The sequence below is a fragment of the Myxine glutinosa genome, chromosome 5, assembly GCF_964187855.1.
Source record: "Myxine glutinosa chromosome 5, kmMyxGlut1.1, whole genome shotgun sequence".
Lineage (NCBI taxonomy): Eukaryota > Metazoa > Chordata > Myxini > Myxiniformes > Myxinidae > Myxine > Myxine glutinosa.
This window is the reverse complement of record NC_136265.1, coordinates 103,324,928-103,344,072: the sequence shown is the minus strand read 5'-3', so window position 1 is coordinate 103,344,072 and position 19,145 is coordinate 103,324,928. Positions and strand designations below refer to the sequence as shown.

General features: G+C 40.5%; 1 protein-coding gene across 1 annotated transcript in view; it reads right to left on the bottom strand.

Annotated features, from left to right (window-relative positions):
• Positions 1 to 19,145, bottom strand: part of LOC137427310 (uncharacterized) — a 60,121-nt gene that overhangs the window by 7,838 nt on the left and 33,138 nt on the right. The window contains exons 4-7 of the mRNA XM_068116720.2: positions 12,682 to 12,744; positions 12,387 to 12,527; positions 5,479 to 5,733; positions 1,568 to 1,647 (exon numbers count right to left, since the gene is read on the bottom strand). Of these exons, the coding sequence (XP_067972821.2) occupies positions 1,568 to 1,647; positions 5,479 to 5,733; positions 12,387 to 12,527; positions 12,682 to 12,744 (539 nt within the window). The remainder of the gene's footprint in view (positions 1 to 1,567; positions 1,648 to 5,478; positions 5,734 to 12,386; positions 12,528 to 12,681; positions 12,745 to 19,145) is intronic.

Below are 19,145 nucleotides of genomic sequence, written 5' to 3'. Positions count from 1 at the left end.
TCCTGGTTTTCTTAAGGGGCACTGCCCCCACTACCTCCCCACTTCCTTCTCCCTCAAATGTGTACTGATAAATTATATTTGTTGTAGCATCAAAACTACCACCATCTTGTGTCTCTGAATGGAAGTTTAAGTTATCCAATGCGTAGTGGGTAAAGTGTCCTGGTGTGATGTTTGTTGGAATGAACAACCCTTCCCTTTCTTCTCGTTCAGAAACATCATTGGCGGCTGTTGTGATGTGTCGCTGAGCAGTGGGATAACTGATGCAGTGTCCAAATTTGTTAATCATTGTCACAAGGTTTTTACGACGTGTTTGCTTCAGAATATGTAGGGCAACACCGATGTGTTTGGGAAGTGGCTGCCTGCTAAGACATCCTACAATGTCCTGTGCCAAATTCAGTACCTTCTCTTCATCATCTTTGGTAAGCTCGACTTTGCCATCTTCACCGAGACACTCATCTCCCTCTGTTAGTAACCATGCCAAGTGATTGTACAAGTCGACCGGGACTTGACTAGAGGCACCTTCATATGATATTTCAATTTCATCACTGACTGGGATTGCACACCCTACCTTTCCGAATTTTTTCACTTCAGCCCTCAAGTGTTTTGCCACGTGGTATGAACTGTTTGACACGTTTGTGAGCAGTACCTCCTCTTCCTCGTCATCTGGAAGAAGCTCACACTCATCTAATTCAGTCTGCAGAGAGACTACTTCATCACAGAGCTCTTTGACGGTCAAAGAAGATGCACATATTAACGTATCTCTACCCTTCAATGTGATGACCTGAATGTCAGACTCAAAGTGCTTCAACAATCGCTTTTTCAACCTATCAGTTCTGTAGGGTTTCTTACTGACTACATCCTGTTGTGAGAGAAGTTCCGTAAATCTATTGGTCAGCTGGCCAAGGTGGTAGACATGCTTGTTAATAAGAAGTCCAGGTGAAATTTCTGAAACAAGCATTTGGAAGCCTTTGTCATATTCAGTGACACCTTTACTGTCACATGTCTGTTCCGAAGCTTTACATCGTCTGTTCATGAAATTGTTCATACACCTCAAGTGATAGCGGAAATCGTTAGCTATGAGGTCAAGACAATAATCACCATGGCCCTCAATTTTCAAAAGGACCGCCTCATCCCTCAACACCTTTGCCTTATCATGGATTGACTTCTGCCTGTCAACTGTGCTGACTAAAGTTAATGTCCTATCGCCTTTGGAATCGCGTTCCCTTTCACACAGGAAACACACTGCCTTAAAGTCCGTTAAACTCCTCCTGCCCTCCCGTTCACCTGATGTTTCTCCTTGCTCGGCTTTAAACCATTTGGCGGATACTAGATTGTCCAAAGTCCGTTTGAGGGTGTAACTACTGCGGCATTTTTCGTGACACATTGGTCCTTTTGAAAGAAATTGGTCCTGATTCTGCAGATCGTCCCACACTCTGCTGTAAACGTCATCCTTCCTTATTTCCACCGCGTTCTTGAATGTTGTGAACCCTCTCTTCGTCAGGTTATACAGAGGTCCCTGATCATCTGTTGTACTTTGGCAGACGATACATTTCGAATAGTCACTTACACTAGAAGAGAGTTTGCGTTTGTTTCCTTTACCAGCTATCACAGCCACAGGTTCCATCTTTATATGCCAGGGGTCAGCACCTGTAAGAAATAAAAAGACACTCTAAGACTTCATACAATCCACAAATGGAACAAAATTAATAATGTTGTATTCGCATCAGGCGAATCTTTGGGCGAACCTGGTGCCAGGCCAGAATGAAACATATTCCCCACGCCACACAAAACCAATCAACACCATCACGTGTAGTAAATCAGGGTCGACTGTGAAATATATTAGATTCGTAAATATCATGATTTCACAACGTTATAACATTTCAAGATTCAATGAGGAAACTAGTCAAATTTACCTATACTTTTCTCTCGAACGCTAGTAAACCGATAATTGCTTGAATGACAGGAAAACATGTGGAAAATAATCAATGAGGAAACTAGTCAAATTTACTAAGACTTTTCTCTCGAACGCTAGTGAACCGATAATTGCTTGAATGACAGGAAAATATGTACAAAATATTCCTAACTATATAATGTTCTTATCTAACTATTCTAAGTTCATATTTCGCTCTTATTTTACGGTTTTTGGACGGGAATCAGCATTCCATTCAGCTCCTGACAGAAAAAGGAATATGGCTACCGGTTTCACTTTCGATATGTCATTCAGTGCTTCCACACAGGAATTTCGATATGTCGTTGGTTGAGTGGTAAATAATAATTGACAAGAAGGAAGCTAGGGAGGCTGAAGGTCGATGGTAATCATAAAGATCAGCAAGAGTGAAGCAAGTTGCTGAAACAAATGTAGCATAATAATCACTAGCACCACACAAAAGATGAAAAGCATCAACCACCACAGTAAACCATCACTATTACGATCAATATAGGCCAGAAACAGTAGAGGGATGCAAAGAACATATTGTGACATATACATATGTGAATTATTTGATAAAGGAGCTAAATTTTCAGCTTAACCCACTTTCCATGACCTTTTGACCTCTGCTGACCTCATGGATGGTCCAATCACGTTGAATCATGTTTCATATAAAAGCCAACTTTATAACAAAAAGAATGAGTGGTAATTTGTTGCACTCACCCCTGTATTATGGGATATATGGTCAATTGAATTTCCCCTACCCCTAAATTTCTTGCTTTTTTACAGTTGACGCCCCAAGTTAAAAAACGTCCTTACAGAATTCGCGCAATCCAAACTACCTTGCTAATGTCACTTTTCTGGTGGCTAACACCCCCACAGACATGATCTAGGGGTCAAACATTTTATAGCAGGGGTGTCACTTCAAAATCACTTTTTTACACATTTCCAGGCCTCGGATCCCAGACTATTGAACCCTAGGACCCGTTAAAACACTAAGACACTTTCAGAAAATGTAGTCCCCTATAGATGCTGTTATACCCTTTAGAACCCTAAGATCCTGTTAGACCATTTAAGAAGATCCCATATATATCCAGTTACACCCTTCAGAACCCCTAAAACTTCCCAAACTTCCTTCTATGATTTCGACCCTTTTCAGTGTTGGTGTTGGGCTAGCGGCTAGGGTGCCGGCTTAGGATCCTAGGATCCTGGGTTCGAATCCCGGTCAATCGCTGAAATAACGCCAGGGGGGTTGACTCAGCCTGTCATCCTTCCGAGGTCGGCAAATTTGAGTACCAGTTCACTGGTAATTCCCTGCTTGTCGTTAAAGGCGGCAAAAAGGGTTGGCGTCAGGAAGGGCATCCGGCCGTAAAACATTGCTTCAAAAAGGGGACCGAAAAACAACAACAACCACAGTTCCCGAAAAAGGCCAACCCCCGCTTGCGGGGAAAAATGGCCTCTAAAGGTGGTTTTTTTTTTTGTTTTTTTTTTCCAGATGTATCAAGACCCTTTAGACCTTAAATTACACCCTTTAGATCCCTATGACCGTTGAAGACCCTTTAGACCTTCACAACTAGACCATTTTGACCTTTCATTTGCAATCAGTGACCTTTCATTTCGTATATCCTTCCATTTATATGCTACACAAAATACACCACACAAAACAAGTCCTGGCGAGGGTCTGCTATCTCTGCTTGCTTTCTTGTGTTATACTCTGGCCCTACTGTTGGGCTTCTGGTGTCGAGCCACAGTATGAGTTCCAGTCCTCAAAGCTTCTTTTCTTGGAAAGCTTCTCTTTTTTCTGTTGTTGTGTCAAGGTTCTCATTACCTTTTGCTTCTCCAGTTGCTCTTGTGGGGTTGCATTCGCCTCCTGATCCTCTATCCACAGTGCAGTTCCATTACAGTCTGTTGGGTATTCCTTATCTTTGAAAGTTTGTATTGTGGGACTTTCATCCCAAATGTACGTCGATTTATTGCAATGTGTCATTGGTGAAAGTTCTCCATCTCTTGGTGATCACACATTTTATTGCCTCTTAACTTGTTCTTCTCTTAATTGCATTTCTTCCTATGTTAACGTTTTTTTCTGTTGGGTTATTGTTGCTTTCGTTGACCTTCGTGTTTTTCTTCCATGTTGTTTATAACGGCGACGTTTTTGGAATAGCCACTCCCACATGTTTGCACTTCCTCATCGTATGTCCTTTTCTTGTCACCTGTATGAATTCTTTCATGTCTTTTCATTGACGAGGAAGTTGCAAAATCTTTGTTGCACACAGAGCATTTGTATGGCTTCTCGCCTGTGTGTATTCTGTGATGCCGATACAAATGTGTGGAATAAACAAATTCCTTACCACAAACAGAACATTTGTAGGGCTTCTCACCGGTATGAATGATTTGATGCCTTCTGAACGATGAAGCTAATGCAAATTCCTTGCTGCAAACAGAACACTTGTGCGGCCTTTCTCCACTGTGTACTTTTTCATGTAGTTTTAAAGATGATAACACAGTAAATGATTTGCTGCACGCAGAACACTTGTATGGCCTTTCGCCACTGTGTAGTTTTTCATGGAGTTTTAAAGACGGTAACACAGTAAATGACTTGTCGCACACAGGACACTTGTACAGCTGTTCTCCTGTATGATTTCTTTGATGAATCTTTAAGGAAAGTAATCGAACGAAGCCTTTAAAACACACCGAACACTTGTACGGCTTCTCTCCTGTGTGTGTTTTATGATGCCTTGTCAATGTTGCTCTTTCAGCAAATGATTTGAGACACACAGAACACTTGTAGGGCTTTTCTCCTGTGTGTGTTTTATGATGCTTCATTAAAGTTGCTCTTTCAGCAAACGACTTAAGACACACAGAACACTTGTAGGGCTTCTCTCCTGTGTGTGTTTTATGATGCTTCATTAAAGTTGCTCTTTCAGCAAACGACTTGAGACACACAGAACACTTGTACGGCTTCTCTCCTGTGTGTAATTTATGATGCTTTATTAACGTTGTCCTGTAAGCAAATGACTTATGACACACAGAACACTTGTAGATCTTCTCTCCGAGATGTACTTTTTTGTGATGGTGAACGTGTTCCAATTGACTAAAGGCCTGATGACAAACGGAGCACTTGTATGACTTCTCTCCTGTATGCGTTCTTTGATGACTGTTTAAATTTGTTAATTGACTAAAGGCCTTATGACACACAGAACACTTGTAGGGCTTCTCTCCTGTGTGTATTCTTTGATGAACGGCTAAATTTGATGAGCGAGCAAACATCTTGCAGCAAAGAGAACACTTGTACGGCTTCTTGCCCGAATGGATTCTTTCATGTTTTTGTAACTCCGAGATAACAGGGAAACCCTTGTTGCACACAGAACACTTGTACGGCTTCTCACCTACATGCATTCTTTGATGTTCCTTAAACTTTTTCGATTGAGCAAAGGCTTTAGGACACAAACACTTGTACGGCTTCTCACCTGCATGCATTCTTTCATGCTCATTAAAAAAAATTGATTGAGAAAAAGCTTTAGGACAAAAAGAACACTTGTAGGGCTTCTCACCTGTGTGTAAATTTTGATGAAGTTTTAAAGATGATAATGTGGTAAATGATTCGTCACACACAGAACACTTGTGTGGTCTCTCACTTCCTTGGATATTCTTGAGGGTCTCTCTACAACGTTTACACCTGTGGTTGAAAGACACACTGCTAAATGTGTCATTTTCTTGACAAATCTTCCGAGTCATGCGTGGATTTAAAGCATCCTGGTCGAACAACTGGGAACAGTTGGAACAAGAAACCGGTTTCATTTGTTTCTCTGTAAAGACAAATAAAAAAACATCATAAAAATCACACCATCTTTTAAGAATACAGCATAATTGACAATTATTTCACACAAATTAGATTTGAGCAAAACCAAAGTACATTATCAGACATTATTCAATTATTCTGGACAATATTACATTTGTGGGGGGTACCAATGAAATACCTTAGGGCCAGGTAGGATTGTATAGGGTAGTGTGCTCCGAATGTCGCGACCAAGAAGAAGAACCTCCATGTAACTAAGTCGGGAATCCGTTAGGTCGTATTTTTGTCTCCATGGCGAGGGGTGGAGCTATGTTGATTAGTTTGGGTATAAGAATAATTCCCTAAATCGCGTCTGTTAGTTTTTTTCCTTTTTCCTTATGCCACACACCACACCAGCCATGCACTAAATAAACCCCATAACAAACAACCGTTTTCAGACATTTGAATGCAACCGCTGGTGTCGCCAGCCGAGTCATCGCAACACCAGGCAGGCAGGGCCGTGGGGCACCGCCCCGAGAGGTGATGATTGGTCAGGGCGATGGACTGCTACGATGGACTCTTGGATTGGAGCGTGCGCGGACTGTCATCAGATGACGTTCGAGACCGGGGAACAAAAAGGCTGAGGACCACCAATTTTTCTTCCTCTTGGTCCGGGGTTTGACGACGAGCAGTCACAGTTTTGACTCTCTTGCTTTGGGACATTCATTGCGGGAAGACACATTTTCCCCTCTCTCCGGGCTGGCTTTGATAGCGTGCAGTCGCACATTTTCTTTCTCTTTGTTTCGACATTTGTGGCAGGTGGTTGCAGCTCGTGCACTCCGACGCCCTTGGTTCGTGGCTTCGTGACGGCTGTGTGCCATGCCATGGGCGTTGGCTAGACCGCGGTGCTTTGTGGAGTGGATGACAAGGAAGGAAAGAGGGCCTGTTCGCTTCACGTTTGGCGGCTGGGGTGAACGAACTACGCGCCAAGGCGTGCTTTCCCACGCACGGACCCGGGGACCCGTTCAAGGGCCGACGGGGTTTGAGGGCCACTCAAAGCTGAGTACACACAAACACTATGCATTTATTTTTCATTTACACTACTCACAATAAGTTAGGGATATTGTGGGAGTGAGTTTTTTTTTTTTTTAAGGGTTAGGGTTAGGGTATTGAAATCAAGAATGCTGTGTTTTTTCACACTCATTAATAACCATAGAATTAGGACCAACAACTTTTTTTCAACATAATTAATACACAAAATCAACCACACCGAAGCACCTGCCAATATCCCTAACTTATTGTGAGTAGTGTATTTGTCCCCTCGTGCTGTTTTGCGAGTCCGTGTGGGGGAACCCCAATTTAGGAATTAGTTTTACCGTGCTTTTCTTGTTGCCTGCATTTCTTTTATTAAACCCTTTATTTATTGCATTTTAATTCCGTGCCTGTCTTGTTTAATCGTTCGTGGGTTTGAGGACGCCCCAGGGGAATCCATCCAGGTTACAAGCTTCCCTACCCTCCACTACACCCTCGCGCGTATAAGCAAGATCCGCCATTGTTTGATTGACCGCCTTGGAGTGTAAAGCTCGATCGGCCACCCGTCACCTAGGGGGACCTTAATCCCCCAGTGAACACGATCAAAAGGGCTCGTTCCGATGAAAGGTTCAGTCTGAAACATGTCTCCTTGCCTCTCACGACAATGATCAAACTTCAATGAACATTCTGCTGAATTCAGAATGGAATTGTATTTAATCGCAAAAAAACCAAAACAACCAGAACAAATTTCAGGGCTCTGGATTCTCCAATTTCCAGAAAAAATAGAGATGAAGCAACTTAGGGGAGTAGTAGAAAAATGTTGGTTCTGAGATGATCACCAAAATAGCTCACTCGCGACACTCGTTTCGCTATTTTGGCGCTTCCTCCACCCCTCCCCCCCTTACACCTAAGTTCTATTTTTACTTTATCCCATTGTCTCAATTTCTAATAGAAAAACTATTTGACCAACACCCCATAACCCTTTTTTTAAATCTGTTTTTTTTCTATTCTGTAAACTGTAAACCCTATTCTGTAACCCTATTTCTCCCTTCCCCATCTAAGCCATTAACAAAGGTTAAATCCTCAATAGATCCCCAAACCCTTTGTTGATTCTAAAACACCCATATTTTATTTGAACTCATATAGAGAGCCAATGAATATTTGTTTATGTTCTATTTTAGGGAATAACTTAATTACCTTCGCAAAAGCGGAAGGTTATGTTTTGATCGCTGTGTATTTATTTGTATGTCTGTGTGTGTGTGTGTGTGTATGTTATTCGCATAACTCAAAAAGTATTCAACCGAATTGCATGAAATTTGGTGGGATGATTGGTTATTATACGGGACACATTTGATTAGATTTTGGGAGCAATCGGGTCAAAGGTCAGGGGGGTCACGACCTTGCAAAATGTGCGTTTTTTGTCATAACTCGGTCAATTCTTATCCGATTTGCATGAAATCAGCACCAAACTGTTCACTGTTCTGTTCCCTACACTCCCATGCCAAGTACAGAACAGTAGCTGCGGCGAAGGTATGCGCTCTACCGAGTGCCCGTTCTAGTTTTATTATTGAACTCATCACCATTCAGTATATTGATAAATAGTATGTTTGAACTTGGTTCTTGGTTTAAATATCTTTGTTGGGCAGAGATGAAATGATAAACCTCTCAATGCTTTTGTCTGAGCACCTCCTGAGCCACATATCATTTTGAAGACTTATTTGATATTTCACATTCGTTATGTTTTCCAGTTTTATACCAAGGCTGTGATTTTCTCCATTCTTTAGTTTGGTTATTGCTTGGTTCTATCATTTATATACCAGTCAAAAACGTGGCAATAGCCTGTTAAAAACCCCCATCCCCTTTTTTTATTAATTCTTATGTATATCTTAACTCTTATGTTTATCTTTTATACTTATCCTTTAAATATCAATATATCAATAAGGGAGGCTGTCAATTCCATTCTCTAAAATAAATCTCTCATCATCAAAAGCCCCCAATGCTTTCTTATTTACCTCTTCTGCATATAGTTGATGTTTATAACTTCTTATTGTATTCATTTTTCTATACTCTTCTTTCTTAAAGGTTAAACAGTTGTAATAATGTTCAAAGTTTATTGCTTCTTTGATTACATTTTTCTTTACCCCCTTTAACTTTTATCACTCTTTTCAATATTATTATCAATGTATTTATAAGAATAAGCCTTTGCTCTCAATCCCACAAATTTAGTCATTATCTTTCCACCCAATTCATCTTTAAACTTTCAAATAACCTTTTTATTCTTTGTAGAGAGTAGTTTATTATCCGATTTATAATTTCTTGTATCATAAATATCAACATCCTGAGATATATCCTTATCAATATCTTCTGTATTTATTTTCAAAATAAAACTGTGTAACCATATAAAGTAGATTAACTCCATCCACATATTTTTTCTTTAAGTTGTTGTAGAAATAGTCATACATTAACAACTTTAACAAGTCAAGAATTGATGTTCCTACATCAATAGGTTTACCCATTTCAATACTCTCTTTATTCAAATGAATAGCACAGAAGTTCTCCGAAAACACCTCTACTCTTTGAAAACTTGGTTTATTGATTCATTTGGATGCTTGTTTCCAAGATGTAGCAAGTCTTATATTCTGTCTATTCCTATCATTTTCCATAGTTTTTCCAAATACAGCATTATTCATTAATGTATAGAAGTCTTTCTCAAAATCTGTCTTTGTCTCTGTTCTCCTTTTTGTATTAAAATCAATATCAGTCTTTACCCAACGACTTTGTCTAAAATGTAAATTTCTATGAATTTTCTTCACTCTCAAACCAGCACTTCAACATTGTCTCAAGTTCCTTTGATGTAAAACATAATTCCCTTTATTATATAATGTAGTAAATATTTTTTCTGTTGGTTTGCCTTTCGTAAGAAATGATGGTTGATAACCACAGTCATTCTTTTCTTGGACTTTGTCAGGTTGTGTTTGTTGTGGAGTTCTTCTGGATATTTTAAATCAACCTCAAAATAATACCCAACTTTAGCTTTATCGAATTCTTTTTGAGAAGATATAACGATGTTTTGTAAAACTTTTAAATAATATTTTTCTTTAACTCATTTAAGTTTTCCATAAGGTAAATATTGAGACACAGCCCATCCATACAAATTGTTAACATCGTAATACATCAAGTAAGAACTATCTTTTTTAGCATCATAGTTGGGAAGATATTTGTTGTTTGTTTTGGCATATCTCTTTGAACATATTTGAGATATTCCTCCTCTTTTAGCCATGTCTATCATCAAAAGCATATCTATATCACCGATTAATTCCAAAACCTGCCAATCCTGGGGCTGTGTAATAGTGAGCGGGGTCTAATCCATAGGAATTTATATTACGACAGACTGTTCTAAAAGTTTCAAATACATCAGCCAATAAAAGAACATCAGTTTTAAGATACAAATCGTGATATTCCCTAAGGTTCTTTATATCAAACTTCTTCCAAACATTTTGTGCTTGAGTATAATCTTTATCAGTTATATAACTTTTATTTAACTCATTATATAAATTATCTTTGGAGGGAAGTTGTTTTTTTAAACTTCTCAAATGAGATCATATAATCATAAGGATATATATCCTCTTTTGTGATAGGAGTTCAATCTCTTCTTGAATTGAAAAATGTGATTTAAGATTTGGAAAGTTTTAAATATTTGATACCAAGTCAGATAATGGACTTGACATGAATTTGAATGTGTCAAAGAAATCTGATACGAGTTATGGAAGATGTATGAATTGTTTTTGTGAATGAGATGTATTTTTTTTTTTTTTTGTATAGAAGATCGAGGCTCGTGAAAGAGCTAACATTAATCACACAAAAAGTCAAACCGACACATAAAACACAAAATAAGGGGAGCAGTAGACAAGATGGGGAGAGAGGGGGAAGGACACAAACACAACATTTGAGAGCAGGGACATCGAGAGAACTGTGGGAGGGAGAGGTTCTAATCGGGGAACGTACCCTCCGGCAGTGTACCACTTTTGTTCCTGGATGGAAATTTAGATGGCCAATTTAGACGACAGTCGGAATGGAAACGTTTAACGATTCGATTTATTTGAAAAAAATGACAAGAGGCAGAAACTTAGCTTATTCTATGCCTTACAACGATCACTACGAATAAACACAACAAAGGGCGCCCAGCACACATCCCAGGAGGGGGAGAGGAAAACGAACGTCGGGATCCTGTCAGCAAAATGGTTATGATGTTACCAGGACTTTGTTGTCTTGATTCACCAACGAGCACCACGTCAGCAAAGGGCAGTCCCCAACATGAGCACAAGGAGGCAGTCACCAGATCGAACATGGGCAGGCGGTCCCAGCACGAACACGGGCAGGCAGTCCCAGCACGAACACGGGCAAGCAAGCAGGCATGTGCAGAGAGAGTCCAAGTCATGCACATGTGCAGAGTGCAGAAAGCCCGATGAACATGTGCAGAGTGTCCGATGACCACATGCAGAGAGCAGAGAGTCCGATGAACGTGTGCAGTGTCCGATGACCACATGCAGGGTACAGAGAGCCCGATGAGCACGTGCAACGAAGAGGGAGCAGAGGGATTGATGAATAAAGTACACGTGCTGAGGCCTGAGAGAGAGTGTCGTGCACACGTGCAGCGAGAAGGAGCAGAGAGAGACCAGCCAAGAGAGAGAATCAAGTGTGCAAGGCCTTTTTGTCAGGCCCTGGCGACGGTGGAGGGCTGTTTGAGGGTGTTTTCTGGGCTGCCGATTGGTGGAGTGTCACTTCCCCTGCCCCCACAAGCCCTCTCGAAGGAACTTTTACCTGGTGCATAACCCAATGGTCTTTGGTGCATTTGAAAAGTTCCCTGTCCACAAAATGTTGTTGCTGGCATCCACCCTTGAGGTCTTTGGCCTGTCTCCTGTCCTTCAAGACTTTGAATCAATAACTGTGGATGCAATCTTTGTTCATCTGCTTGGCTTCTTCTTATGAGTGGAGGGCCTCGCTTTCTCATCTCCCACGCATAACGGCATACTAACTCATATAAGGGGAAGGGACTAAGATAATGTTCTGCTATGAAATAACTATTCTAAGGGACCTGTATGGTGGTTGTCATTACTTCTTAGCGGTTTTCCAAAACCACAACAATATCATTAAAACTTAAAGGGATACAATTATGGAATTTTAAGAAGAGATATGGTTTAGTGGATGATATCCCTGACCCATTAGGACAAAAAAATATTTTGGGGAGAATAATAAACCACAACAATCTTGAATACACCTTTCATTTCACCTGTTTCGATCTTCATAAGCTTGTCTTTCAAACCTGTCAAGCCCCAGTGATCTCATTTAATTTGTTATTTCCAATGCTATTTCCAAAGTGTGTATTAGTGGAACAGAGACTTTTCAAACGTTGGTTTCATGTGTCTGATCAATCCTGAGTAAAGGCCAGAATTACAAAGTACAGAAAGATTTTGGGGTATATTATAGGCAAGCAATATACCTGTCTAATAAATATAAACAAGGACACTTAGTTGACCACAATTTAATGGATTTGTTATTCTGCAGAATTTGGAACGAAATCATTTAATCAGTAAAAGAACAAAGAAAACAAATAAAGACAGTGTGATGTGTTCTCTATGAGGTTCGGCTTACCCTCGAGTAGTTGAGCAGCTTGGCTGGACTCCATGGGAGGAGAAGCACGTAGTTCCTGCTTCACATGCTCATTGCTCAAAGCATCTTGGGAAGTCTGAAAACAACTCTGGAAAGTTTCCATCGTCCCCATATGAGCTTCACCTGCAAACCATTTGACAATTTGTTGCTTACTCAGGAATACCATTCTGTCCAACTCAAACATCCAAATATGCAGGGGAGGCCTACCCTTGGCGATAGTTTTGTGATCGCAGATACTGTATTTAGTTTTTATTATTATTATTGTTGTTCTTCATACCTTTGACAAGTGAGGAGTAATCATCAATGAACTTGGACTCCACCTTTACTTCCACAACAAAATCTGAAAATACAAACATCCCATTCAAACTCAACTTCAAATAGCACCTCTGAAGAAAGAAACAAATCACAATACAGCTCTAGGAAGTCCTCGCTTGCATTCTTCTGAAAAATATTGATTTGAAACCGACGAGGAAAAGGAAATCCGATGATCCTGACCCTTCTGTTGGTCAATTATGGAGCCAGTGATTTTCCACAATTACGGAAAACGGACGGAATTCATTGAATTTGTTATTCCAAACGGAGAACTAAATCCCACACGGAAAAAAAAACCCGGAATGTAGCCGCATCAAATAAAAGACCAAATACTGCATTATAGTCATCAGGATAAACCTGAATAGGCAAAGATTGAGTCATCAGGAGGATCGGCTGCTACTCTACCCTCAAACCCATACAGGTGCGGCCAAGTCAGCCTTAGAAAAACAATTTGTCAGAGTTCACCTTCCTGTGTAAATATAGATAAAGGAAGAGTAAAAGATAAATAAAGCACAAAATATGTAACACAATTAACCACAACTTAGACTTCTGCCATGTTTATTTGTTGATCCAGGAATACCTTGTTTCGTTAATCAGGGTGTTGAGCTTGCTGCCACACAATATACGCAGGAATGCATACATGACCCAAAACGTTACACAGGCCCTCTATTCCCAATGAACTTCCTGTTCCGGTCTTCCAGCAATTTTGTGATGCACTAACGTTTTGAGGATTCCGTAAATTAAACCAAAACAAATTATTACACAATATACGAGTGCAATTCAACGGGATCTTCTTAAGACGAAAACCAAACAAAGTTAAACAAGAGGTTATGATGAAGTCTCAAAACGTTCTCACATAACCTGATCCAACTATCAGCCGAATAACCCCTCTCTAACATGATGGAATACATCATCTCGCACAAACCACAAAACCATCCATTACCAAACAAATTCTTGCAAATCGAATTAGCTGAGATCTAATCTGACCTAATTAAACAAAAATAGTGAATTTCATGATGTACACCCATACTAAAACCATTCTGTCCAACTCTAACACGTACAGACAGATATGCAGCTACACCAACATCACGACTACTTTTATCTGCTATCAGACCATCTGAGTAAATCATGTGAATCAGCTCATCAAATAAATTAGAGTTAACCACACAAATATCATCTAAAAATGACATATAGGAGATAACTTTTTAGCCTAACTTCTTTCGTTAAGCCTAACTTCTTCTTCTTCACCAAACGTCTGCACGAATGAAAACTCACAATAAACAAGGAAAATGTCTGCTAATAGGGGGCCCACCCATCTGAATCAACACCCTTTATCTGTTCAAAGATTATCCCACAAAAATATACAAAAGTGTTGAATAAAATTGACAGCATCCTTCAACTTCTTTTGGTCAAAACAACTAAAACCAGTTGTTGTTTTTTTTCAGGGAAAAGAATCACCTATCAAACCTGATTCTGTTAAAAACTTGTTAAATGAGTGAAATACTTTGTCAGTTAATTTAAGAATAGAGAGAGCAGGAAATACAAGATAACTTACAGATAAAGTGAAAAATTAAAATATGCACTACCAACGCATTGTCTGATTTCCTTCGCGAAGAGGAGATGAGCTATCGACTGCACCTTGAACAAATGAGAAATTTCTGCCCTGACTTGCTGTGTCGGAATGGCGACCCATCCAGGATTGTAATCCTCGCCTAAGAAACTGTTGGCAGAAACGACGCTCGAGAGAGCACGGTACTTGATATGATCTGAAATGCACAAACAAATGCTCCTTTTTTCATTGACAAGAAGAATCTTGCTCCTAAAGCATTTCATTTGCAGAACAAAGTATTAATAGAGTATGGAGTTTGCATATATCCAAGGTGCAAGCAAATATTTATATCCGAGGAGGCCTCGGATAGGTTTTGGACCTCTGTTGTTGATGTGGTGCTGCGGTTTTTGCGGTGCTGCAAGAAGTTAGGTTTTTTTTTGGAAGAGGAAAAGGCACTTTTTGACATGGGAAATCACTGGTTCCATCAATATTTGACCTTTTGAAATGCAGACACAAAAAAGTTATTTTGTTGATCTTATCTGAACCGCAGCACCACATCAACAACAGAGGTCCAAAACCTATCCGAGGCCTCCTCGGATATAAATCTTTGCTTGCACCTTGGATATATGCAAACTCCATACTCTATTAATACTTTGTTCTGCAAATGAAATGCTTTAGGAGCTATCTACATATAACATAAGCAGAGTTGATAAGACCTTTTGAGCTTCCTTCCATAATACAATTCCTTCGGGAAGAGGCACTGTTGTCGATTGGTTTTGAGAAGCATGGGGTAGAAGGTGGGGGGGGGGGGGGGAGGGACATGTCAGTGTGCAGAGCCAAGCCGATACAATGTGGGGGTTCGGACCCCGGAAGATGTAGGATACTTAATTCTCTGTGGAGCAATCTGAGCACTTTTTGGCCTCCACTGCTACGTTTTCTGGGAAAATTATTCTGAAGTAGCGATGACAAGATGTTTTCTTAGACAGAGAAGGCAGGCGAAGAGCAAAATACACCAACAGCAGGGACGCGAGACAAAATAGATGGAGACTTGTCGAATAAGGAATTTGGGTAAGAATAAGGGCAAGGGTTGAACAGGGGTTGAACAACATGGATACAGCTGTAAACTCTCAGGAATAAAAAGTGGAAATTTGGAAAGAATGGGGCTTGGAGAGTGTTAAGAAGGATAGAAAAGATCATGGTTTTGGATGGAGGATGATCTGAGATGGTTGTCAACAACTGAGTGGGGCAGCAGGAAGCAGCTGAAAGGGAAGGTGGGGGGAGGGTCAGGGGGGGATGATGGGAGGTTGCAGTGCAGGGGTGAGGAACATGTAAGGAGGCAGGATGAGGGAGGAGATGGGAGATGGGGTGAGGAGGGAAGATGGTAGGCATGAGGCTATGATGGGGTGGGTTTAGGGAAATGTATAAAGGGGGACATGAATAGGAGGGATACAGAGAAGGGGTGGAGTTAGGATGCCCAGGAATGTAGTGGATGACGTTAGGGAGGGCACTCACATGGAGGGGTTTGACACCATCAATGGTCGTCAAGGGAAATTGATGATCGTGTGCAAACAGCCTCTGCAAACTGGACTTCTCAAGATTCCCAATCTGTATATATGGGGACAGACATGAGAGGGGTGAGATGGCCATTGAAGGTACGGAGGAAAGTAGTGTTGTTGGTACAAGGGAACAGTAGATGGACCAAGCATTTAGGAATGAGACAGGTTTGAGAAATAATAATCATCCATCTAGGTTTCTTTTTTCTCATACTCCACTCACTCAAATGTGGAAAAGCCTCGTCCCCCAAGTTGTTCTTCCATCGTTGTGCTTCCTCTGTCTCCTCCGAAAAAAAAAGAACTTCTTCAAAGCCTAGAAAGCTTTGCCTTCACATGGTAGTGCTTTTTGTGACTGCACATATTAATTGCAAGTGCATCATCTCTGCAGCCAAATCCACCTTTACCCAGCGTACCTGTCTCCACAGCAGCAAGCATACCTTTCCAGCTTTTGGCAAAGTGCACTTTCACCAATTTCTGAGTCATCTTTTCTTCCTCTCAACCACCATTGATGGCTCCATCTACAGCTCTTCTCAATACAAAGTCAACACTTTTACCTTTTTTTCAGCTAACTTTATGTTGGAAGACTCCAAGAAGAACTGCTTTTCCTAAATCCAACTTCCTTACACCTGTCATCAAATTTTCCACTCGCAAAGTTTGCCAGACCCTGTTTGCTTTCTCTTGTATCCAAAAAAAAGCCAATGGCCCAGATAGCATTCCTGCTTTTGCCTTCAAACACTGGGTTATCGAACTTGCTCCCGTTTTCTCATAACTTTTCAACCTCTCCAACTGTACTGGTATTTACTCAGCTTCCTGGACACATGACTTTGTCTGCCCTATCTCGAAAAAGGGAGACGTGTCTTATCCCTCCAATTACTGTTAACCTTGAACTCTAATATCGCCAAAGTCATGGAGTCTCTCATCAATAAACAGGTTTTTAAACCCACATCAAATCCTGTATTCCTCTCAATGAACACCAATATGACTTCCCCAAAGTCAGGACCACTGGTGACCTCCTGGTCTATGGTGCCAACTAATGGTCTTCAGTTCTCGAGCACCTCAAATAAAGTAGAGTTGTTGCACTGGACATGACAGCAAACAGAGTCTTGCACAAAAGGTTACTAGTGAAGCTCCCAATGTATGATATTCAGCCTCAGCTCATCTCCTGGTTTTCCAGCTTCCTCGCTGGGCGAGCTATCTCTACCCTGCATTGATGGTGCCCTCTCTGACCCCCATCACATTTACCCTTAGAGGCTTTTGTGGGTGTTTCAACTGGCATGATTGTTTGTTTTGCCATTACCTTGTTATAAAAACGTTTATATACATGACCTTTCATGAATGCTTCAAATAAAGGGTAACACATATTGCTGTGTGTGTGCTTTGCTTTTTTCCATTCAGGATCGTGGGAAAATTTGTTTTAAAATATTAATTATCTTGGCTGACCAACTTCCTCTACTCTTATAGCCAAAGATGCGGCTCTGAAACAGAATCCTTTCGTCTCCTCTCACTGTCAAGACTGGAATGCCACAAGGCAGTGTCAGGGCCCCTTTCAAGCTTTGCAGAGTCCTTGAAATTCCTGGAAAAATGAAAAAGCATTTTCCTGTACTGGAAAGTCCTGAAAAAATTGTCGAAGTCCTTGAAACTCTTGGAAAATCGAGAAAATTACATAAATATAAGTAATCTGCCATGCCCCTTGGTCAGAATTGTTAATTCCACCACCCTTTTCAAGAGAACCAGCCTCTGAGAACGTTACCAATCATAACCTCCTCCACGGATTTACCATTAAAGCCTCACCAAAATGGTTTCTCGTGTGCAAAATCTGCAATGACGGGTCACCACATGAAACGTGCTTTTACGGAATAGTTTATTATAAGAAAGAAACAGGATGATGAAAATGGAGAATACCTGGATGAAAGATAGACGGATATGAAAATGAGCAGAGAAATAAATAAATGAAACACACTCGCGATCCGATATAACGAAAACGCACACTACAGGAAATAAAATCTAATCAAAATGGCCATTAACACAATAAAGGGTGCCCTACGAGGTCTTTTAAAAGATACCGGTACCAGAGATCATAAATGCTCCACCACAAGGTCATCATTCCGTACATAGAGTGGAAGAGTGTGACTGAATCGTTTTACGACAAGACATTGGGTTGTTCATACATTATGCCAATGCGAACAGAAAAGTCCCGATTAAGCAGGAAGTAGCTACTTGTAGTCTGCGCGCTGTTGATGTTGAATATAAAGGTAAAGGAAAAGGGAACTTTAAGAATGTCAAAGCTTTGCTATTTTAATTCCTTGTGGCTGAAGCACGTTAACCCTCAAGATTAGCTTGTGAAGGAGTCCATTCACGAGGCCAGGTGAAGGTCTGTGACAAGACATTCGATATCGGGAATATGGGGGAAAGCGCACTTCAGTCATGCGACAGGCGCCAAAGCATGATGTCACATATGATTGCAAATGGCTGGCCTAACTCCCATATTACGGAATTATTTGGCTGCAAGATAGGTCTTTACACTTCAGCTGTATTTTGTTTACATTTATCGTCTGTTTTCCCAAATCTAATCCAAACATGGTTTTAGACGGGCTTGGTTTACTGACTTTATGCAGTTTTGCCTTTTTTCTGCAAAATATAATTTTTTTTAAACCATTTTATGTTTTTTTTACATGGTCCATATCACTTTTAAGCAGTATGTCCCCTCTGTGCGGGTTATGTGTACTCAGCCATGCTGCTGCGGCACAGGTGGTAAGTAGGGCACGCAATGCGTGCGTACCTATCTCTGCGTCAACACTGCGTTCCATGGAATCAATTAATTCCTTTGCTTGTTTTCAATCAATTAATTCCATAAGACTGTGGGAAAATGACGAAGTTAAATCCAGGTATTATGATTCCAAGTTTGTTGGACACTGCACAGCTGAAGACATGTACGCTGAATTTCATTCAGTTTTGGAAGACTTTAATCCAATAAATCTTGTTCATTTTTCTATGGATGGCCCAAGTGCCAACTGGAAGTTTCATAAGTGTACAACTTGAAATGGAAATGAACGATGACAAGTCACTGTTAAATGTGGGGAGCTGTAGCCTGCATATTCTTCATGGTGCATTCCAAACAGGTGTATTGATATCGCCAAGCTATGACATGCACTCTACACATTGTTCTGTGACTCACCTCAATGGAATATGGAATAACAGAAAACAAACAAGGTTTCATTCTTATTCTTGTGCTTTATTCCAATGTCACTTGTTACATAAAGCATTTGCATTAAGAAGTCCAAGAAAACAACGTTTTGTCCTGGAAACTCCTGGAACTTTGGTCTTCCA